The sequence below is a fragment of the Gopherus evgoodei genome, chromosome 3 (genome assembly GCF_007399415.2).
Source record: "Gopherus evgoodei ecotype Sinaloan lineage chromosome 3, rGopEvg1_v1.p, whole genome shotgun sequence".
NCBI lineage: Eukaryota > Metazoa > Chordata > Testudines > Testudinidae > Gopherus > Gopherus evgoodei.
In genome coordinates this window covers 127,779,790-127,804,648 of record NC_044324.1, presented here as the reverse complement: position 1 = coordinate 127,804,648, position 24,859 = coordinate 127,779,790, and the positions used below count along the sequence as shown (strand labels likewise).

The 24,859-nt window shown below is 42.2% G+C and overlaps 1 protein-coding gene across 2 annotated transcripts in view; it reads right to left on the bottom strand.

Annotated features, from left to right (window-relative positions):
- Positions 1-21,872, bottom strand: part of OPRM1 (opioid receptor mu 1) — a 37,226-nt gene extending 15,354 nt beyond the window's left edge. Inside the window, exon 1 of one of the 2 annotated variants that reach the window (XM_030556620.1) lies at positions 21,505-21,872. In XM_030556620.1, coding sequence (XP_030412480.1) covers positions 21,505-21,809 — 305 coding nt within the window. In that variant the 5' untranslated portion in view covers positions 21,810-21,872. The remainder of the gene's footprint in view (positions 1-21,504) is intronic. The other variant, XM_030556622.1, reaches the window with a different exon arrangement.
- Positions 21,873-24,859: the final 2,987 nt, after the last annotated feature.

Sequence of the window (24,859 nt, the reverse complement as noted above, 5' to 3'; positions counted from 1 at the left end):
AGTTACAGTACCTTGAAGTAAGTATGTGTGTATATGTGTATTGTAGGACATCTACATAAGTTAAAATATATGTAGTAACATTTGTAAAGTAATATGATGGGGGTAAATTATTAAGAATTTTAAAAGTTGGAATTTTATTTAAGGCAACTTTGAAGCTTGAAAACTACCTTTTTATTAGCTTTTGCATTTAGAGGGGAAAAAAAAAAAGCTTTGCATCAAACCTGTGAAAATTTGAATGTCAAAATATGGCATATGGAATTTCAACAGCTGAAATTCTGAAAATGCTGAGGAATTTATATCACAATAGGCCTGTTTGTAAGCAAGGGCAGAATTTGACTTTGCAAAACATAACTTATATTTTCACAGAATTGCAATACTTCAAAAAAAATTGAGGCTGTGAATATTTTATCCCAGTGCTGGTTTTAATACTTACCAATCAGATAGACCACATGCAAATTACAATATCAGTATCCATTAATAACTTTTTAAAAAAATCTCATATTTATTTAATTTTGAGAGCATTGTGGCCGGACTTAGCACAAGAAAAGGTGGTGTACCTTTCTAAAGGGGCTGCAAGGTAAATTCTGCCCTTATTTAGGCTTCAGCCCAACAGAGTATTTAAAATACTTGTTTAGCTTTGAGCATGTCAGTAGCTCCAATGACTTCCATGGGACTTCCTGTACTTAAAGTTAAGCATGTGCTTTGCTGGATCACTGTCATGCTGCAGGAGAAGAATATTAATGGATACAGACATCCCAGCTTACCATGCATAAGATTCCAGACAACTGGAAATTATTTGACTAAAGTAGATGGCATGGCCCAAGCGATCTCAGTGCAGCAACAATGGGAATACACTGGTATTTTGGAACAAAATAAACGTGAATTTTAAAACTTGTTGTAATACTGATGAGACGTGAGTCATCGTTTGTCAATCTTCCTTGGCAATGTAATGCATGACTATTACTTTAAACCACTTTTATCTTCACAGTAGGCCTTCAACTATATTTGTCATGCTTTAAGTTGCATTCCCATCTCCTGCATAGCTGACACTCACTCTCTTACTGCTTATGTAAAAACTTATTCTACCAGCAATGTTGTCTCCTTTTTCAATGAAAAATAGGAACCAAACTACTATTCTCCTGGGTACCCTTAGGAAATGGATCCAAATTTCTACAGGACAGAAATGCATTCATTTTTTTAAATTGAAACTACGGGTTGCAGGTGTTGAAATTTCTTATTTGTAACAGGTTTGCTTCTCCAATGCCTTGCATCTTGTTTAGTTGTTTATATCTGTCCAAAAATGGGCCAGATCCTAAGCTGCCCTCGACATCATCTCAACACAAATGAAGGCAAGATGCAGCAGTGTGGAAATCGCAGCTTTCATTAAAATACACATTAGGTTTCTCATCCTCAGGATTGCACAGAAATGCTTGAAAATATAAACCCTAGAAAGATTCAAAACATAAAGCCAGAAGGCAACTAAAAAGTAGCTTAAGTATCATGATTATATGACTTTTCCAGGCTTGACGCATGCATTTTGAATACTGCTCCTGCCCCACCCAACTGTGTTCCTAATGTTCCTTGGGTGTGCTTGTCACATCAGAGGGGGGTGGAGTTGGTGGAACCCCAAACTAGAGGAATCCTCGACTGTCCTGTTAGAGCAACTTTCTGGCTTTAGGGCCACCAGATTGGTACAAAGGGGCCAGAGCAGGGGCCAAGATCTGGTCTGGTGAGAGCACAGGAGGTGAAAAATAAATGAGAAATTGGCTGTGATGTCATTTTGAGAGTTTCTTTGCAGGAAGAAGGCTCTTATGAAAATGTTAGGCTGCTGCTGTGCTCACTGAAACAAGACAAACCAGCCATTAGGAAATGTGCAGGAAAGACCTGTATACAAATAACGGACATAATTCCTACAAATCTCTCTCTGCTGTGCTCGGGGACATTAAATTATCTCCCTAAACTAACACCCTCTGTGCACAAATGACTTGTTAAAACAAATGAAGACTTACTACATTCAGATGGATGCATGCATTAAACTAGTTTATGTAGTTGAGGTCTCCTTGAGTGGGCTTCAAATGATTAAAATGCATGAAATATGCCAAGCTGAACTAATTTAAATTAGCATTTATTTTCATGGCTGCTCTGATTAATCTTGTATACAGGCCTAGATAATATATTCCCCCCAATAAAGCAATAATTAGCAAGGACATGTTTTCTCTTGGGGCTTTTACCATTGTTAATTCATGGCACTTTAATACAAGTGGTACAACTTACTGAAGTTGCTGTTCCATTCCTTACTGAAAGGAACTGCAAGGAATCATTCTGTTCAGAGGTATCAGATGAGGGTTAGTCAGATATGCTTTTTATACTGACACACACAGCAAACCTTGCAGCACAATGGTGTGGTAGCAGCAGTGCTCTGTTATACTGTTAAAGAGATGGATTAGGAAATAGACACTTCTCCAGGCCAGCCTTGTCCAACAGCCTAGTTTTGTACCTGATGGCATGAGGATATGGGCTACATGTCCCCAAACTATACAATAAGCACAGTACTTGTGGCCTACAGTGGGCTCTGGGTCCAGTTCTGCATGGTTCTTAGTGAGTCTTTGAGTACCAAATACTTTCAATTCTTACTGGGCTTTTAATTCTCAGAGCAAAGTCCACTTTGCATTTAGTACTGACTTCAGGGCCGACTCTAGGTTTTTCGCCGCCCCAAGCTCTGAAAGCGCAACTGCCCAAGCAAAAAAAAAAAAAAAAAATGGCCGGAATGCTGCCCCTGGAATTGTGCTGTCCCAAGCACGTGCTTGCTTTCCTGGTGCCTAGAGCTGGTAATTACTGACCTCAGCATCCCTTAAGTATTTCATCTTTGTGCCATGATAGAAGAAAAAAATTGCATGTCTGGAGTCAAAACTGTATGTTCCATACTCAGCTGTGTGTGTGGAGAACCATATGATCCCTGAGGTATACAATTAAGTGGTGACCACACCACAGTGTTATAGGTATATTTCTTTTCCCTTTCTTTGCATATGTACCACTTGCCAGAATAGAAGACCTGTGTCCACTAGTACAGTATATACTCAACTCAGGTATATCATTTTGTCTCAATCCTAGCTGCAGTTATATGCTGTGGCATAGTATTATCTGCAATAAAGCTTTGATATCCAACATAGAGTTGGCGAGTAAGATTTATTTGCAGGGGCATTAGGCATGGCTGCAGCTCTTTGAGCCTGTTTCCAGCCTTGTATCTGATCACAAAACAGCACAAATATGTAGTGCTCACAAATCTTTTTGCAAGCATCTGTCCGTTCTGCCGCCCCGCCCCCTTCCCCAAGCCCTCCTGTTCAGAAACTGATGTCATTAAGAGACTATTCAAAGGGAAAGTTTGAGCCCCCAAAATACATGCTCAGGTGAGTGAGGGTAAAGTCAGGTGAGGGCTGGGATGTCAGGGAACACAGAGTCTCTGTGCCAAGGAAAAGAAGTGACATGGGCTCACTGTGTCATGGCTGCCTGGGTGTATTTGCATGCTGAAGCAACAGTTTAGAAGGAGCTCAGTGTCTCTGCATTAGTGCTTGATGAGCTTTGTACAGCACTGCTGCTTTTGGGCTCTGAGGAGGTGAGACAGAAGGACCAGTGCAAGCCCTTCAAGTACCACTATAGTGACAAAGAGACACAGGGCTTCCTTGCTCTGGGCCTCTCACACGGATACTGCCTCTGCATGCAAGCTTCTCCATTCCAAATAACCCCCTCCCCACCTCCCTAAAACTTGAACCCCTCATGCTCCATGCCTGACTCACTAGCTCCCTCAGTAGCTCCTGCCATACCCCTTACTGCCAGGACTGCTTCCCTGGGTCACCAGGGGCATGTACAGAACACAACTAGGGAGTTGGGAGGAGCTGGTTGAAATAGTATTTCGACAAAAGCTGAAAATGGACATAGCTGAGAGACCTGGGTGGTTTCGTCAACTTATCCTGGCCCAGCCCAGTTAGATGATGATGAAGTTAACTAGCTATGTGTCTAATTATAAGAGTTCAAAATGGCGTGTGTGTGTGTGTGAGAGAGAGAGAGAGAGAGAGAGAAGAATGTACCTCTGGGTTTTAGGGACTATGGTTGTTTAGTTAGAGGAATCCAAAGAAGTGTAGTGGTGGTTATTAGGGTGGTGGGTCAGGACAAATTTCAAAGGAGAGACTTAAATGTTTGTTCTGCAAAAGTTTAATAGATATGCAGCCACTTCTGGGATGGAAGGAGGCAGTTGTCTGGACTACTTTGGTTAGGAGAAGGATACATTTTGAATGGGATGTTGGGCCAAACCCCTGTTCTAACAAAATGGACCATGCAGTCCTTATGATCCAGGCCAAGCTGACAAGACTCTTTGTTGTCCATGGACTTTTGCTAGCCATAGCCTAGGAGGCACGTGTAAATGCAGGGACGATATTTTGTTTCTACTTAATACTTAAAAAAATGATAAATGCTGTATGGAAGCCAGGAAAACTGCACTGATTCTTAGATAACTGCACAATATGTATAATACAGTCCAAATGGCTTCTTTGGAAATGTGGAACTTATTTGCTTTCCACTACCTGCTCTATAATTCAGCAATGAGCCATGGAACATCACAGAAAGGAAAGAGTTGCAAAGGCATAGCATGCAGCAGAGTGATAGGAGGGCATACCAGAACTGTGATCACACTGAACAGTTATAGTTCTTGCTGTGCTCAGCATGGAATGCAGTAATGCCACCAAATAATCCAAGTTCTGACTTTACTGCTGGAGACAACCCCCTTCTCTCCCCACATAACTGCTAGATGATGTGCAGCTTCTCAAAGGAATTTCTGCAGAGGCATTTGAAAAGATATACAGTGGATCTGAATGTAGAATGTACTGGACCAGAGCATAGCTACTATATTGGTGTAGGTCAACTGGTTAGGTTAGGTTAGACCAGTCTTTGTCCACCCAACTCCTCCCTCCTATTTCTTTGGTTTTTCATTCTGTGGATTCCCCTCCCCACAATATCCTTTCTTCACCTCATTCTTTCCCCTGGACTCTATTCCCCTTCCCCAAGGTGTGTCTTCCCCTACATTTTCTTTCTTCCTCCAAGGGTACGTCTACACTACAGGATAATTTTGAATTAACTTAAACTGGTTTTATTAAACAGATATTATAAAGTCGATTGCATGCGTCCACACTACGCACATTAATTCGGAGGTGTGCGTCCATGGTCTGAGGCTAGCATCGATTTCCGGAGCGTTGCACTGTGGGTAGCTATCACTATAACTATCCGGCCAATAACTTTGATTTGTGGCCACACTAACCCTAAATCAATATGTTAATATCGATTTTAGCGTTACTCCTCTCGTTGGGGAGGAGTACAGAAATTGATTTTAAGAGCCCTTTAAATCAATTTAAAGTGCATTGTAATGTGGACGGGTACAGCATTAAATCGATTTAATGCTGTTAAAATCGGTTTAACAGCGTAGTGTGGACCAGGTCTAAGGCTCTGCCCTCTGAGCTACTCTCCTCCCATACTAACGCTAATCCCCACCCTGGGTTCACAGAAGAGCTGCAGGGTAGGAGAAGGAAGTAGCTTTAAAAGACTAAAAATTCCTTTGGAGAAGCCTGTGTGTTCACTTCCCTTTCTTATGCATTCAGGGCCAATTAGCAGCTTCAGCAGCGACCCAGCTTCTGGAAAGGAGGGCATGAAAGCTGAGGTAATTGTTGGTCCCAGTTAATTTTTAGCCACCTGCCACTGCTCTTGTAGGGAATAATGTGACAGCCACTTGCACGTCTCACTGAGGGTGTCTGATATTCATTTTTTTAATTAATTGTTTTAATGTGTTGGGCCTTGGGCTCAAGCCGCTCATTAATTCACTTGTTGCTTTTTTTTTTAATGGCGCCTCTCCCCCTGGCTCCCATCACTTTCTCCCAACGGAAAGACATCTCACATTTTGTCCATGATTTATTATGAATTATTTACTGGTATTAGTCCTCTTCCAGATGGAACAAAAAAGCTTTTTTCTTCTCAAAGAATGGCAGTTTATCGCCATTCAGAGAGGACATCTTATCTGCCATTGAGGCAACATTTTTTGCTTTGACTGCAAAGAATCTAGCCGTCAGCAAGTAAGGAATTTATTTTAGCTAGAACATGTAATTGCTGCAGAGCTTATATAATGTAATTATTTTACCACTTTTTTATCTCCTGATTTTATTTCCTCTTTTTATTGCACATATATGTATGGAAAGAGCCATGGCAGGAGCCTGCACTAAATAAAAACAATCTGATAATGTGTTCTTTCCTTATTACAATACATCTGTAAAAGAGAAAGTACTGCCAGGGGAAAAAATTCTTTAGTTTTCTATGTTTCAGTGCAAAAATATTCTTATTGTCTTAATCCTCCTCTTTTCCCAGACTTGCAGTGAAGAGAAATTTCATTTTAAAAAGAAATTACTGTAAAGTGAATGCTCTGATACACAAACTTATAAATGGTAAGAACATTTGGAGCCATATCAACTCTAGTGTAAATGGGTGAAACTTCCCTGCAGTCAAAAGTGTTTAGACTGTCGAACTTCCCTGCAGTCAAAGGACGTAAGACTGTCAAACCATCTTTATCTCATCAGTCCCATTATAAGTAGGTAGATGACACAAGGTGGGTCTCCAGTAGTAGCTGTTGCTCCCATACGAGCTCTGTAATACACCACTGAGAAAAGATGAATGTTGCTAATACATACAGTATATCCTCAGTATCTAGCAAGGGGCCTTTCTAGGGTATATTTGCTTTGCCAGAAAACCACTCTCAACTTCAATTACTCACTTTACTTCCCTCCCATGCTTCCAGTGAAACGTATTTTTGGAGAAAAATCAGTGTTTGCATCCATGGTAACAAATGCAACATTTGCGGGAATACTCCACAGGACCTGTGTGCACACAAGCAGTACTTCATGGCTGCTGGGAAATTTTTTAATTCAAAATGTATTTAATAATATTTTAACCACCAATCAAACATGGTTCAAGACAAAACACTTCCCTTTTGTCTAAAAGAACCCTTTTGCTTGCCCTAAAACAATTCAATTTTCTGACTTGTTAATTTGCCAACAATTTAAAAAAAAATCAGTTTGAGCCAAAATTATCTCTCTCTCTTTTTGGAATGGCCATCAAACCAAAACAATTCATTATTTGCCCAGCTCTACTTATTCCATAATCAACTCCAGGGTTTCTTGCCTTTTCCTCTAAACGCACTAGTGTCAGCCACTGTGACATTTTGGGGATCACCCAGCCCCCAAGGCATTCTGTCATTGGCTTCCCTGTAGCCTTGAGGTGCTTTAACTCTGTGTTGCTATGGCTCAGATCCCTGATACTGGTATGCTGCTCACAAGCACCAAGTTTCATGCTGGCTTCCACCACCCTAGTTACTCCTTGCAGGGTGACACCAGCAATATTCCAGCCCACAATCTCCTCAGATCCAGAGTTCCTAACTACTGAATTGTCTCTTTTGATTTGTAACACTGAAGGTATGAAACAGCCCCCGCTTATCAGCTCACTTCAGTACATGCACATTTCTCATATTTTTTATAGAAAGGCTTTTGGAAGGGGATTCAGTGTTTCTTTTTCTTGTGTTATGTGTCAATGTTGGGTGAGGGTAATTTTTTCTTTGCTTATTTTGTGGAGAATATTGTTGATGATTTCTTCAGACTCTTTCTGCTTTTGACATGTAGTATGTGTGTTTTTCTTTGCTAATGGCAACAGTGGGTTTATCTTGCTTGGTATTCTTAATTGCTTTTTTGAGTGGTGAAACAGTGTTTTTGGGAGTGTTTACCTGCTTGGGGTAAAAATAAGTAAGTTTATGTCATAGAAAAGCCACAGATTCAAAGATGAACTAGTAAGTGAAGATCAAACACATACAAGTTACACAGAAAATAAACATAAAAGTGCAACTTCACGCTTTGCGCTTCCATATTAGATAAATTCCCTTTTCTAATACAAGTCACCTTTTGCCTTTAAACAGTTTCTCAGCAAGCCCCCTACCCTGAGCAAGGATCCAGCATTTCACAGATAGCTTCCCGCTTAGAGGCCGCCCCCCTAGTTTCTGGACGAAAAAACTGTTTCAAGCCTTTTAAAAAGGCTCCCTCCTCCCTTTCTTCCCTAGCATAGTGACGCATGGTTATTCAGAGAGGGGGAAATTCCCTCTGGACTTGATAGCTGAACTTGATGGCTCAGTGTCTTCCCATTAACTTTAATGGTCCACCATTGCCTTTTCGTGGGTTGGGCAAGGGTTGGGTACTTGTTGAAGCTGGTTTCCTGTAAACACCTGCCTCGGGAGGTGCCCCTCCCTGCTGTGAGGTGTAGCTGAAGTTGTACTAGTTAGGAGCAGTTTTCTACGGATTCATAATCACAGTCTATAACATGTACCTCAGAATGATCACAAGCTTTCATAAAAGGCCTTACTTGAGATACTTGTGTAGTATAATAATAAAGTATGCAATCAGTTGGTTCAACTGCTCAATTTGGGGGCAGGGGTAAATCTGTTCTCTCCCTGTGCTGTGTGGACCTGATTGTCACAGCCCCGATCAGACAGCAAACTTGACTAGTTGAATTATTGGTCTGAACTCCGATGGAAATTTCCATATGAATCATGGTTCATAAAAATAGAATTATTCTGTATTTAACAGCTAATTACTTCGAGTCGTGGGCTAAATCCTGTCCTTAGGCTCACCAGGGTAAATTCTGAGTAATCCTGCTAGAGCAAATTGATTTACTACAAATTTCCATTAGTGGAGGTAAGGGCAGAATTTGGCTCAATAATAACTCTAATTTATTAGTTGAGAACAACAAGTAGTAAAGTGGAGTGCCTTTGGCTTTGTAATATATGGGTCAAAACTGGTCATCACATGTGCATGCAGCTTCATGGATATAATTTGGTCCTTAGCTTTAAAGAAAATCATCAAACTCATCACTCTGAGTTGTATGTGAAGTGAATACAAATGCCTTAAATCACTTAGTATGATATTTGCAAGACAAAAAACTTTAGATGATAAATGTTGATCTCATCCTGGCACTGTTATCTGACCAATTGTTATAATTAACATTGAGTTGCAGGATTGTTACACAGTTACATTTAGTGACAAAGCTAAATAAAGCTAATTAGGCAAAGTAAGACCTGGGGTACAGATGTATTATCCTGAGGTTGGTTTGAGAGGCATTGTGCTTCAGGAACATTCCTTTGAAGCACAGTTCTTCCCAGAGTTCCTGTGTTGCATGGTGGTGGTAATTTGTATAGCATTCCTTTTATGAAATGCAACATTCTCTGCACCCAGTATTTGCTTCCTGGTATGATATCGTAACATGTGTTGCACCAAATCATCCAAGAGTGTAGCAGAGGTTTGGTATCAGATAACCTCACAGGATTAATCTCTAAATGGTAATCAACTTTTGGTCAGTGGCAGTCTGGACTAGACTTAAATAAGAGGAAATCTTATGTGGCCCATTACCAATCCCCCGGGGCACCCAATTTATCCTAAAGGTGATATTTCAATGTAAAAAATGTTAATATAGGTTTTGTTAATGAGGCTGAATAAAGGCAGAGAAAAGAGCATTTGAGTCATGTTCATCCTTTGTTCAAGTTCTAATAAAATGAATACTAAGGTAGAAATGCTTTTCATCAATTTGGTTTCCTTGATCTCTAGGGGAGAAATGGCTTGATAGTCAAAGATTTACCAAGCTGCAGAGATTACACAGGCTAAATTTCAACCACAGATGGTATGCAAACACAGACATCTGTTTTTCTGTAAATGTAAAAGACATGGATCAATACACTGATAGCTACGATGGTGTTCAGGTTATTTAATGTGAAATACCGGGTGATATTTTCTCATAACTGTTCAATAACTTCATAGTAATAATGCTAGCCATATGGACTTTAATGCAACATATAACTGGGATGCATTTTTCACATCACAAATGGGCTAACTACTAATCAGGAACTGTGATGGTTTGAGTACTCAAAACATGTACTATTTTCTTCTCAATTAATCTATTTTTGATAGAAACAAAAATGACCCTCCAACCCCCCTACACCTAACCCACAATCAAATACTGAAAATGTGTACCACATTAATTGCTATTTATCATTTATCTAACTTCCAAAGTGTGCTCAGCTTCTTTAAGAACACAGAAATGTCATGATCCCTGACCCGAAGAGTTTACAATCTAAGGATTTACATTCTACTGTCCTTCCTTACTTTGAACACCTTGGGGATAATGTAAACAAGTGTGGCTGTCTCTGGACCTAAATAAAGAAGGGTTACAAACAGAGTTAATGACAAACTTAGGAGGGGGAAGTTAGAGGCCAGGGAGAATAATAATAAAAAGTAAGAATGTGTTGTACATATCATGTTATAAATAATAAGAGAGATACCAATCTCCTAGACCTGGAAAGGACTTTGAAAGGTTATTGAGTCCAGCTCCCTGCCTTCACTAGCAAGACCAAGTACTGATTTTTGCCCCAGGTCCCCAAATGGCCCCCTCAGGAATTGAACTCACAACCCTGCATTTAGCAGGCTAATGCACAAACCACTGAGCTATCCTTCCCCCAAATGCTGGCCTCTGACTCCTCAATGTGTATACAAAGTTAAAAAAAAGAAGTTTGGCTCTAAAATATTTCCAACCAGCACATGAATATTGATAAAATTTCCTTTACAGTAATTTTTGTCTGGTTAATTTGTAATCCCTTGATATCTGTCATTTTTAGCCCCTATTCTTCCCTGTGAATAATAACCAAAGCTTTACATCTTGTCAGAGAAAGAGTTGTCGAGTTTTCTTCCATCACACGCGCAGCATTCTCCATCACCTTCACTGACCTCCTATCTATACCAGAATTCAGACCAAAACTACCGTTCTTGGGCCCAGACATCCCACCCCCTTGTGCAAAGCACACAAAGGAATGAAAAGGTATAAATTGGTATGAAACAAAGGGTAACTCATACCAAATCAGCAGCCCTGGCATGCTATCCCTGCGCGATGCAATGCCAACAGTACAGCATGTTTGCAGCACTCAATTCCTGTGCTGCTTCAAGAGAGTGAGCAAGTAAAAATTAGTGCTGGAAGAGACATTTTTTGACAGAGTGTCATTTTGTCAAAGCTGAAATACTTGAGAAAAACTTACTCATAATCTATAGCCTGCTGATCACTGGTTTGCCCTAGCCTGAGAGAGACCCAGGTTCAAGTCCTTGATTCACAGCAGAGTTTGCCATGCCAGATCACTCTGGCTACGTCTACACTACAGCATAAAATCGAAATTACTAAAACTGGTTTTATAAAATTGATTTTATGCGTCCACACTAGGGCACATTAATTCGGTGGTGTACATCCATGGTCCTAGGCTATCATCGATTTCCGGAGCGGTGCACTCTGGGTAGCTACATTAAAGGAATGAGACCAATAACTTTGATTTCTGTCCACACTAACCCTAAATCGATATAGTAATATCGATTTTAGGGTTACTCCTCTCGTTGGGGAGGAGTACAGAAATTGATTTTAAGAGCCCTTAAAATCGATTTAAAGTGCCTTGTAGTGTGTACGGGTACAGAGTTAAATCGATTTAACGCTGTTTAAATCGATTTAACTGTGTAGTGTGGACCAGGCCTCAGAGTCAAGGGACTTGAAGCAGGATCTCCCACAGCCCAGCCAGTGCTCTACCCACCAAGCTATAGATCATAAGAGTTGCTGTCTGTGGTATGAAGTAACCAGCAAGCCCTGGACTCAGAACACCTTCCTGACCAGAAAACCTCATGTTTCAATCTGAAAACAGACATTTCAACACAATTCTATTTTTCATGAAAACATTCAAAAGGTTTTGGTTTTGCGCTAGTGCAGAACAAAAATTTTGAAAGCTGCCACAAACCAGAATTGTTGTCCTCCAGACGGCTCTGATAAAATATTAGTATAGCCTTAAAGGAAAAGCTTAAGAAAGTCAGTACGCTGGTATGACTCTTAAAACTAACAAATAATTAGAACTGTCAAACCATTAAAAAATTAATTATGATTAATCACAGCTTTAATCGCACTGGTAACCAATAATAGAATACCAATTTAAATGTATTCTAAATATTTCAGATGTTTTTCTACATTTTCATACATACTGATTTCAATTACAACGCATAATACAAAGTGTAGAGTGCTCGCTTTATATTATTTTTTATTACAAATATTTGCACTGTAAACAAGATAAACAAATAGTGCAATCTACAAGTCAAAGCATTAAGGGGCATACGAATGTTTAGCACATCTGGCATGTAAATACCTTGCAACACCAGCTACAACAGTGTCATGCAAATGCCTGTTCTCACTTTCAGATGACATTGTAAATATGAAGTGGGCAGCATTATCTCCTCTGAATGTAAACATACTTGTTTGTCTTAGTGATTGGCTGAACAAGAACTGAGTGAAATTGTAGGATCTAAAGTTTTACATTGTTTTGTTTTTGAGTGCAGTTATGTAAAAAAATAATTCTATATTCGTAAGTTGCACACTGACGATAAAAAGATTGCACTACAGTACTTGTCTGAGGTGAATTGAAAAATACTATTTCTTTTGTTTAGATTTTATACAATGCAAATATAATAATAAATAAAAATAATATAAAGTGAGCACTGTACACTTTGTATTCTGTGATGTAACTGAAATCAATAGATTTGAAAATATAGAAAAACATCCAAAATATTTATAATAAATTTAAATTGGTATTCTTTTATTATTTAACAGTGTGATTAAAACTGCAATTAATTGCAATTAATTTTTTAAATTGAATTAATTTGTTTCAGGATAATCACTTGAGTTAACTGTGATTAATTGACAGCCCTAAAAATAATACTGTAAATAGAAAAAGGGATGTTAGTGTCCCAGACACTGCACATAGTTTTTATCTTACTGTGAAGAAAGTTAAAACTGCAGCACTATTGCAACCCTTTCTCCCCCAAAACATTCACAGTGGGATTTGATTTTAGTGCTCTGCATTTAGAGCGATTGTTAGGTATAATTTCATGAGGTGGGTTGTCCAAAGAGATTTCTGACAGAATTCCATTGCTGATAACACCATCATTAGACCAGAGCCTCTGCACTGCAGAAACATGCACACAACATACAAAAACAAAAAAAACCACAGTAGAATTTGCTAACCCACACTCTATAATTTGTACAAAAAGGCAGTTTCTTTCCATTACTTTGCAAATGTCTATTATCAAATACAGTTACATTGAGGTCACATACTGCCCAGAATTCATTCATTTTACAAATTCTGCTGTAGTAGTGTATCCTGGAACATTATCCGGTAATTAATAACAACATACAGTTTAAGTATTTGAATATATGAACCATATTTTGTGATTCATCACCTTTGCTTTTCTACTGTTTGCTCCTACCGGGCTTGATCCAAAACATACTGACATCATTGAAAGACTTCCATTGAATTCTCTGGGCTTTGGATCAGGCCTTTTGCCAATTTCAGTAGTTCAGCAGTGGGTCTTTTGGTCATTAATAAGTTAATGGATTCTAATGTACAGCATTCCAAACAACACACATTAAATTCTAACCTCTCCCATCCCACAAAACCTGTAAACACTCCCAAAAACACTGTTTCACCACTCAAAAAAGCAATTAAGAAAACCAAGCAAGATAAACCCACTGTTGCCATTAGCAAAGAAAAACACATATACCACATGTCAAAAGCAGAAAGAGTCTGAAGAAATCATCAGCAATATTCTCCACAAAATAAGCGAAGAAAAAATTACCCTCACCCAACATTGACACATAACACAAGAAAAAGAAACACTGAATCCCCTTCCAAAAGCCTTACTATAAAAAATACACATCAGCATCAACATTTTCAATCCCCTTGGTACCCCACTCTGAGCCTGGATTGAGGCATAGGCACTTTGGCCCCAGCTCCTGGAGCCCTGCGATTACGTGAGAAACTTGTCTTTCAGTTAAAAAAAAAAAAAAGTTTCTAGTCTTCTTGGTTGTGAAGAAAAATTTGAAAATGCACCCGCAGTGCAGCTGATGCAGAGACATTAGTCTGAGTTTGCAGAGACCTGAAATTATGCTCTGAGAGGGGTGAACCTCACAATGCATCTCAAGGAGGTATTAACAACACCAGTCCAGCAAATCACTGTATGGGTGGCAGGAGCAGAAGAGTGCAGTGTATCCAACCAACTCACCCAAGCAGATGCACCTCCATTACTGAGCTAAGTACTGTGGGGAACCCCCATGCTGCCACCCTACCTCTTCAGATGAGAGAGATGATCTTGGTTGCTACAAAAGAGGTGCCATAGCATTGGGTTGATTTCTAATGGTGTGGTGTGCTTAGTGCCCTGGATAGGCTTAATTTGACCCTAGACCTTCTCTCTGCCTCCCATCATAAGCTCTGAGGGGCCTTCCTCCTTCACCACTGCCCCTCACTATCCTTCTAAGCCCATTTTCCTTCTTTACTGCCCCTCATCCAAATCCTGAACAGCCTTTCTTCAGCCTCCTGCTTCTGATCCTTGAGGAAGCTTCTTCCTCCTCTTCTCCTGCCCCATGCTAACACAGGATCACCTAGCGAGGGGTCATGGCTACTTACATTACTAGATGCCAACCCACGCTGAATCAGAATTCCCAGTTTTCATATGGAAAATGTTGGTAATAGTTTTGATAAAAAAATGGGATAAATGTGAAAAATGCCAAGGCTAGCAAAATTTTTAGAGAAAGTTAAGGGTTTTGTGTGAAAAGTTTGGTTTTAAAAAGGGCCATTTTTCAACCATAACTTTTTTTTTATTTGACCTGTTTTAGCTGTAACTAACACATGCAGATCAGCCATGTGCAGTCTGGACTGGCTGTTGCCTGCTGCTCCCCTTCTCCATCTGATCAGAAAGGGATGACTCTGAAATATGCGCTAGTAATAGGTTGGGCTCTAACCACCTTATCTGGACTGAAAGAAGAAAATACAATTTTCAATTGTTTGAATATATAAAGCATATTTTGGATAAAAGGTAAAAGTAATGTTATTTTTGTTCCTACAGAGCCTGATCCAAAACCCACTGAAGTCAACTGAAAGACTTAATTGATTTCACGGGGCTTAATCACAGCTTCTCTTCTCTTTAAATCATTAGTAAAAAAAATGTTCTGAAACATCTGAAGGGAGGAATTTTGTTTTCTATCATTTGGCAAAGACTCCTTTCATCCAGGTGTCCTAAGCTTCTACTGCCAGAAGCTGGGAGTGGATGACAGGGGATGGATCACTTGATAATTGCCCACTCCTGTTTATTCCCTCTGAATCACCTGACATTGGCTGCTGTCTGAAGACAGCATACTGGAAGAGATGGAACGTTAGTCTGACCCAGTACGGCCATTCTTATGTTGTAATTTCAAATTCATGGTACTAGGCAAATCATTTACCGTCAAGATACAAGGCATTTCTTGAAAGAACACATCACCAAGGGTACTTCAGTCTTAATTTATGAGAAATTCAGTTAAGGCTCCAATCCTGAGAAGTGTGCAGTGCCTTCAGTTCCCATTGACTTTACTGGGTGTTGTGGGCACTAAGCTCCTCTCAGCACCTTGTAGGATTGAGCTCTGAGGTAAATATTCTGTCTTTCCAGACATCCGTGTAGTGTCAAGGATGGTTGACTACTTTTGTATTATATCTTTCTAACACTGGACATGCTAAAGTCTTAGCCTCAGATCCTCAAAGGTATTTAGGCAGCTACCTCCCATTGAAATCAGTGGAAGCTAGATGCCTAAAGAGCTTTGAAGAACTGACCCTTAGACCACAATCCTCCTCCCATGCATGTCCATGACAAATCTCCCACTGACTTGAATGGGAGCAGGACAGCACCCACAGATTGCTTTGGTAACTGAATTCACTGTGTTACTAATAGCACACTGTATCTATGTGCCACTCAATAGCGAGAAGTCACATTTGTTGTTGCCTAATGTTTGCCGACTAAAATATTAATTTAAGAAGAAAATTATAATTCACCTTCATGTCTTTTCAAAAGCATTACAGCACCCTATTCATTTTGGAATTAATATTCATATGGAATCCATACAGAAAATAGCTAATATAGCACCACAGTAGTCAAGAAATCAATGGAGGGTGATAAAACCTGAGTTCTATTGTATCACTGAGAAACACAGCAGAGGAGCTGCTTGATCATCACTGACAGAAACAACTTAGAGTTGGCTACACAGGACTTGATTGGACAGGATGCAGGTACAGAATGGTGTACATATACATTCAAGTTAAAAACTGATCAGAAAGTCAGGGTGTGTTGGAGAATCTGATCCTGCATCAATGAGAATGCTGCTGAGTAGCTGCCAAGTCACTCCTTCGTAGTGGCAAAAATTTGGTCAAGGAAACGAGCAAACAGATAATCAAAGCACCTAATTTGCATACTGAGATTCACATTTAAGCCTATGTCTGCCATTCTTCGACTTGTCCTCTTTTAAACCATTGCTCAGGAGAGTAAGGGATCAGATGCAGAAGTGGCTTGAGTAGTAACATGGAGGATTATAGTTAGCCCTGAGCATTATGCAAGGACTTGCACAATCAAGGCCCAAAACTCATAATTTTAAAACCCCTTTTCTTAACCTTATCAAACTTCCTGAAACGATAATGTACCCAGGGATTAGATGTGGTGTGCAAAATTTCAGAAAGAACTTTTCTTTTTGGAGGAGCTAGGGGGTAGATGTTTGAATACTTCTAATGGAGCTTTCAGCTTAACTGTGAGGCAACTCCATGTGCTTTCGACCACATTTCCAAAGGAGCCAGATTTACTGGGAGTTATTGAAGCTCAACACCTCTGAAGATCAACTCATTACTGTTCTTGTTGGGCCTGATCCTCCAAGGTACACCCATTCCTTAAAGGTATTTAGGTGCCTAACTCCCATTGAAATAATAGAATATTCTGATGCAGATCTCCCTCAATCTCTCCACTTGAAGCTGTTCCATTTTAATTAAATATTAATTGCGTCCCAGATAGTTAGAATGACTCTGCTGCTTAGTGGTTAAAGCATCAAACTGCAAAGTGGCAGATCCCTATTTAAATCCCTTTTACATATCAGGCAGAGGGGGGACTTAAACCAGGAGTTTCTCCTATTCCACCTGCATACCCTAACCACTGGGCTAAAGGTTATAAGGGAGACCTCATCCCGTTCATCCCTTGCTATTTTGTGTGAACTCATCTGAGGAGTCCAATCTGGTAGGCAACTTTTGAGCATGCCCATTGCATCAAATCCCCCTCCCTCACTGCCCCAAACTTAAGCAGCCAAACATATCTTCCTCTGGCTTGTGAATCACTCTGGGGTTTAGGCAGGAGGTAGGTAGCCAGATACCTAGAATGAGGCAGCAGTGCACATGTCCACAGGCAGGAACACAGGCACATAAGGAACTTTTACTGCAAAAACATAGGTGCTGAGTGACTGTAGCCACTTATAAGGTTATGTGGCAGCTAAGCAGGAGTTTGGTGGATCTCACTGGTGCCTAAAACTGGGACTTATGTACCTAAGTACCTTTATGGATCCCACCCTTAATCTCTTTGTGCCTCATATCCCCATCTGTAAAATGAAAGTAATAAAACTTCCTTTCTCCCACTCTTTGTCTTGTCTATTTAGATTGTAAGCTCTTTGGGGCAGAGACTGTTCCTTAAAATGAGTATGTATCATGTCTAGGACACCGAGGCTTCTTGGTGATGTTGTAATACAAATAATAATAAAAGCAAAGATTGTGAAAATGGTTCTATCAGTTATTGGATATTTAACAGGGTCAGCTGGAATAACTAAACAACCTCAAACCAATACTTATTTACAAGCATCCTTACTCTGTTATATTATGCATCTGATTTTCCCCAGTGGAAAACATTCAATACATGTATCAAACAAGTATGGTCATCAAGCCATTTAGAAGTATTTGTAAAGCTGGAAAGTTGCCAGGAAACGGCATGTTTTGCTGATTGGATAAAATCACAGAGTGGTATAATCTTTCCAGCTATTTCAATTTAAAATCCAGTCCCTAAAGGGTAATTTGAAACAGCAGTTCCCTAGCCTGGGATAGGACTACTCCAGTTGGAGCCACTGATGTATATAATTGAATCTCCATTTCCCTTAACCCTGTCAGCCAAGGTGGCTTATTAATTGGTGTGCCATAAATTCACTAGCATGATACTACTGCTCTTAAATATATACTGTGGGTGAGACAAATTTCTACTCTCATCAATATCTCAAATCCTGTACTTTTGCGGTTAAGATTTTCAGTATTGGGAACATGTCCACTGTGAAGTTGCTGTGGTTGCTGCTGTAATGCAAGCAGTTGATGTGGGACTGTCTCCATTCTGCCCTTTCAATTACAATATGGCATTCATCACTAGCAACTAGTTTCCATGCTATTCCTGCTAATTGTGCCCTGCTGCACCAATCTCTCAAATTAGTCTCAGGTTGAATCAGACATTAAAAAGTTCCCTTCTGCTTGTATTCCCTGGAAAATACAAATGTATTTTAAAACAACAAGATTAAACTAGTGAAAAACAACAATTTAAGAAAATAACTACTAATCTGGTTTTGCCTTTGGTAAGGATAACAAGTCTTGTGGATAAGGGAGAAGCGGTGGATGTGGTATACCTAGACTTTAGTAAGGCATTTGATATGGTCTTGCATAATATTCTTATCAATAAACTAGGCAAATACAACTTAGATGGGGCTACTATAAGGTGGCTGCATAACTGGCTGGATAACCATATTCAGAGAGTAGTTATTAATGGTCCCCAATCCTGCTGGAAAGGTATAACAAGGGGGGGTCCTACAGAGGTCTGTTTTGGGACTGGCTCTGTTCAATATCTTCATCAATGACTTAGATATTGGCATAGAAAGTACGCTTATTAAGTTTGCAGATGATACCAAACTGGGAAGGATTGTAACAGCTTTGGAGGATAGGGTCATAATTCAAAATGATCTCGTCAAGTTGGAGAAATGGTCTGAGGTAAACAGGATGAAGTTTAACAAAGACAAATGCAAAGTGCTCCACTTAGGAAGGAACAATCAGTTTCACACATACAGAATGGGAAGAGATTGTCTAGGAAGGAGTACGGCAGAAAGGGATCTAGGGGTTATAGTGGACCACAAGCTAAATATGAGTCAATAGTGTGATGCTGTTGCAAAAAAAGCAAATGTGGGTCTGGGATGCATTAACAGGTGTGTTGTGAGCAAGACACGAGAAGTCACCCTTCTGCTCTACTCTGCGCTGGTTAGGCCTCAGCTGGAGCATTGTGGTCAGTTCTGGGCACCGCATTTCAAGAAAGATGTGAAGAAATTGAAGGAAGGCTGAAAGAATTGGGTTTGTTTAGTTTGGAAAAGAGAAGACTGAAAGGGGACATGATAGCAGTTTTCAGGTATCTAAAAGGGTGTCATCAGGAGGAGGGAAAAAACTTGTTCACCTTAGCCTCTAAGGATAGAACAAGAAGCAATGGGCTTAAACTGCAGCAAGAGTTGGACATCAGGAAAAAGTTCATAACTGTCAGCGTGGCTAAACACTGGAATAAATTGCCTAGGGAGGTTGTGGAATCTCCATCTCTGGAGATATTTAAGAGTAGGTTAGATAAATGTCTATCTGGGATGGTCTAGACAGCATTTGGTCCTGCCATGAGGGTAGGGGACTGAACTCAATGACCACTCGAGGTCCCTTCCAGTCCTAGAATCTATGAATCTATAAGGCATCATATTATTTTTATTTCTTTAAAAGACTAATCATTTATAACTTCAGGACCACTCAGGGTAACAACATATCACCTTGCTTTAATATATAGAATTATTTCTATTTCCTCTTCTCATCACATCATGAAAACCTTTACAAATTACATTAAAATTAATGCAAGAAAGATGTTGTTTCTCACGAGAATATGTATTCTAAATGAAACCCCAATTTCCTAAGCAATTCCATCTGTTGCAATCATTGCTTTCAATAGATGGTGCTGTTTTCTCAGAGAAAGTGATTGTAATCTGATTTCTCCCAAATGTTAGACATAAGAACATAAGAACAGCTGTACCAGTTCAGACCAGCTAGCCCAGTATCTGTCTACCGACAGTGGCCAATGCCAGGTGCCCCAGAGGGAGTGAAGCTAACAGGCAATGATCAAGTGATCTCTCTCCTGCCATCCATCTCCATCCTCTGATGAAGAGGCTAGGGACACCATTCTTTCATTCTTCTCTTACTTGCCTTGTATTAAGAAATCTGATTTGTAAGTTTAGAGGACTCAGTCATGAAACAACTGCAACTTATTAAAAAAAAACCCTTTAAATCTTAAATTGCTCCTTCAAATAACAGTTGTCCCACTAGTAAATATATTTATCTGGAATTGGGATTATCTGTGGGAAAGCTAAGAAAGATTGCAACAACATCGAAAAAGCAGTAATCAGTTTTAATGGGTCCGATCCTTTCCTTAGTAGAGGTCAGTGGAAATTTTGCCATTAATTTCAAGGGGAAGACTACAGAGCCCCTGGAAGAAAGGGGGGAGGGGAGAGAGAGAGAGAGAGAGTGTGTGTAAAAGGTTAGGTGTTATAATATTCACGTGTGTAGTGTTACAGAATCATAGTTTTAATCCTTCTGTCTCCATAGCTAGTGTGCTAGAGTTCCGTGTGAAAGCACAGCACAAATGTTCTGAGCAAATGCATTTATCTCCACTTATTTGTAAGTATTTGTTCTGGACTCTCAGGTAGTCATTACCAGACTATAAATCACAGCCATGAAGATTATAAATTGCCACCTAAACAAGCAGACGTCACTTTTGCCTCTGTGGCGCGTTGTGTTAATTTCTTTCTAATTTATTATTATTCGTTTAGTCAGCTCACCTCTGAGCCATGCTGAAATTTCCTTCATGAGGCAGAAAGGTCCGTTGCCTTCCTCTGAGCTGATCTTTGTGAAATATTTTTCTCTCGCTATCAGACCTGGAGTACAACTTTTCCCCAGAACCTCTTCAGTTTACCCCCTAGCAGAGGCGTCACGTTTCCCATAGGGTATTTTAGCAATACATGAATATCGTCTGCGATTAGCCACAAAGCAGAAAGAGGAAAACAGAGAGGTCTGTCTAAAGGATCTTTCCCCGCCACGTCCCATGTCCCTGAAGCAGGAAGAGGCATCTTGCAAGAATCTCAGCCCCTTTCCAGGTAGCCAGCACAACCGGGGCGGGAGAGACAGAGCCTGGTGTGGAAAGTATCTCCAAGCAGGACTCTACTTTCAGCCGAGCCAATTCAAGAGTGATTTCCCCCACCCCTTTCCAGGCAGCCTCATCAAGGCAAAGACATCATGTCCCCTCTCCCCACACCCCGGTGTCAAGCAATCGCACTGTCTGGCGCCATGTAGCTGCTCTCGGGTTGCGAGCGGTGCCCAGGAAAGTGACTAATAAGAAAAAAAGTGGTTGGCGCTTTATAGCCTCCCTGGTCTCCCAGCCTCCGTGCGCGAACACAGCTCCGTCTGCCCCCTGCCCAGCCCCTTACCTGATGATGACATACATGACCAAGAAGTTTCCGAAGAGTCCCACCACGCACACGACGGAGTAGAGAGCCATGATGGTGATGGCTGTGATCATGGAGGGGCTGACCCCGCTCGCCGGGCACGGGCTGCCGCTGCCTCCCCCCTGGCTGCTGTTGGTGCCGCTGCAGGGGTCGGACTGGTTCCAGCCGGGCTCCTCCGGGTGCCCGGACAGGTTGCCCCAGACGCCCGGCGGCAGAGGAGGGCAGGCGGCGGAAGGAGGCGCGAAGGGGCCGCAGGCGCTGGAGTTGGCGGGGAAGGAGCTGTCCATGGTGCTGGGCGGAGGAGCGCGCAGGACGCGCTCCGGAGCAGCAGGTAAATCGCGAGGCGGGGAGCTGGCGGGCTCAGCGGCGTCCCTCGCAGGCCGCCTCCAGGTGGAGAGGGAGCCACGCCAGCCTGCAGCCAGCGAGGCGCACCGGGCGGCGGGGAGAGGCGAACTGACACATGCACCCTGCGCCTCGCAGCGCCTGACGCGCGATTGTCTTCGGCTGGAAGCTGCCACCTCAGCCCCCGCGCGGAGCACCCGGGAGCCGCAGGGGAGGGGCGGGGAGGGGCGCCGGGGAGCAGGCGGCTGGTTGCGGAGGGAGCGAGAGCGGGATCTTGCGCAAAAGAAACGTCAAAGCTTCGCTCGCTCGCCTGCCCGCCAGATGCGCGCGCCCGCACGTGCGCTCCCAGAGCTGGGTGGGCGGCACGTGTGTGTGCTGGCTGGGCGAGCGCGGAGAGGCGGAGCCTGCGGCTGGAGGGGGGTGGGGGAGAAAGAAAAAGTGGGAGGGACGCGAGTCGCCTTTTCTCTCTTGGCGTTTGTTCTTTTTAACGGACTTGTACAAGGAGGACATGTGACCCGGCTGCTGTGTCCCAGCCTCCCAAGGCTGGGAGACTATCATCTCTCCCCACCCCTCTCCCGGGCAGAGGAAACGGGAGGTGCGAAGGGGGAGGCTGAACTCCGGTCTTACAAATCCCCTTTCCCTTCGTTACCTCCAGCTTTGTTCTGCTCACTCCTTCCTCACCGAGGGGAAGAAGGGAGAGAAGGGCAGCTACTCGGACAAACCACACAGCTATCTTTCCCAAATGCAATATATTCTTTTGGATCCAGCCACTGGCAGCAATGGCACTTATAATAAAGTCATTTCCAATCTGCCCTTCCCCAGGAGCTGGTACCTGCTCCTGTTAGATCTTGGAGCACAAGAAAGCACCAGCATCAATAGAGAAAATGTGATCTGAAGCTAGAGATTCAACAGGCGCCGCTTATAAGGTGTGTAAGATGCAATTGATTAACATAAAGCGCCAGGGGATCTTTATGCTGGGTTACCCTCTTATTAGATAGTTTCACTGGGAGTTTGCTGTATCTAGTAAAATGTGATTTACCATATGGCAACAGGTTGTGAAATGATTGGCAAACAGACTTGTGTTCTGCTTTTCATGAAGCCTAAGGATTGTGACCAGAGAAAGTTCTGCTTGATCAATTTAATGACCATTTTATCAAGGTGTGGAGATTTTACAAGATTTGCTAACATTACAAGGAACAGACCCAAAGACACCACATTTGAAGGCTGTAAGCATGTATTTTATTTACACACTTCTTGTTTGGAGAGGTTGGCATTTTTAAGTGGAACATTCATTCCAAAGCTGCACTGAAATACTCCTGTGCATTTCCAGAAGCAGTCTGCCCGCTCAGCATTTCTTGTACCAAATTCTTTTGCTGTCACATCCCTGAAGTCAAAGGGGCTCCACTGAAAATAAGAGAAAAAAGTTAACTCCCAATGAAAAGGAAGCAGGAAACATAGCTGACAGTGTGACTGCTCCATATTCTGCATTACCTCGCTCAGGCCTAGCTCAGCCACTGCTCAGCATCAATGCACTTCCTGCCTGCAGAGCAGGGAAAAGTGGGTGTGTCTATGGTGACCAGACAGCAAGTGTGAAACATCAGGATGCGGGACTGTGTGGGAGTAATAGGGTCCTATATAAGACAAAGCTCCTAATACTGGTACATCTGGTCATCCTAGATGTGTCAGAGTTGCATAGAAGCCATGGGGGTACTTCCCCCTGAGTTTCTGTACAAGAAGTGTGCGAGCTCCCAGATGTAGGTTTTAACTGCAGCACAGCATTAGTGTGAAATGTAAATTCTGTGGAGGAGATGTGCCCCTGGGGCAGGGAGTCAGTATTTTGTTTACAAACAGAAGCCGCCAGCTTCTGGTGATTAAGATAAGAAAGGGAAGTGATTAAATTAAGAAAGAGAGGTGATTAAATTAAGGATCTGGAAGTTTAGCCTGTAAAATAGGAATCCCTCTGTGGAGTGGGAGGGGGGATTCTTTTAGAGGGAACACAAGGGACTCAGGGCTTGGCTACACTGGAGAGTTGCAGCGCTGATGGTGGGTTTACAGCGCTGCAACTTACTCACCATCCACACTTGCAAGGCACATACAGCGCTGCATCTCCCTGGCTGCAGCGCTGGCTGTACTCCTGCTCTGCCTGGGGTATAACGATTGCAGCACTGGTGATGCAGCGCTGCTCCGCCAGTGTGGCCACCAAAAGTGCTGTAACTGGCCTCCAGCATATTCGGAGGTATCCCAGAATGCTTGTTCAGCCACTCTGCTCATCAGTTCGCACTCTACTTCCCTGGCCTCAGGTGACCCGCCTTTTAAATGCCCCGGGAATTTTAAAAATCCCCTTCCTGTTTGCTCAGCCAGGTGTGGAGTGCAATCAGTGAATCTTTCCAGGTGACCATGCCTCCATGCGCCAAACGAGCCCCAGCATGGAGCAATGGCAAGTTGCTGGACCTTATCAGTGTTTGGGGTGAGGAAGCTGTGCAGTCACAGCTGCGCTCCAGCCGTAGGAATTACGATACCTCTGGGCAGATCTCAAGGGCCATGCTGGAAAGGGGCCATGACCGGGATGCGGTGCAGTGCAGGGTTAAAGTGAAGGAGCTGCAGAGTGCCTATTGCAAAGCCTGCGAGGGAAACCGCCGCTTCGGCGCTGCCCCCACAACCTGCCATTTTTACAAGGAGCTGGATGCGATATCTGGGGGTGACCCCACTGCCAATCCAACAACCATGATGGACACTTCAGAGTGAGGGGGGAGGGTGGGGGAGAGGAGGAGGAGGCAGGGAGGAAACCGAGACTGAGGGTACTGGTGTGGAGGGAGACACCCCGGAGTCCCTGGAGGCATGCAGCCAGGAGCTCTTGTCAAGCCAGGAAGAAGGTAGCCAGTCGCAGGAGCTGGTACTTGGTGAAGGACAAGCAGAGGAGCGGGTTCCTGGTAAGTGGCTTTCATTTTCAGGATGGAAATGTTTCGGGAGAGGAGCGGGGGTTAAGGCTGTATGC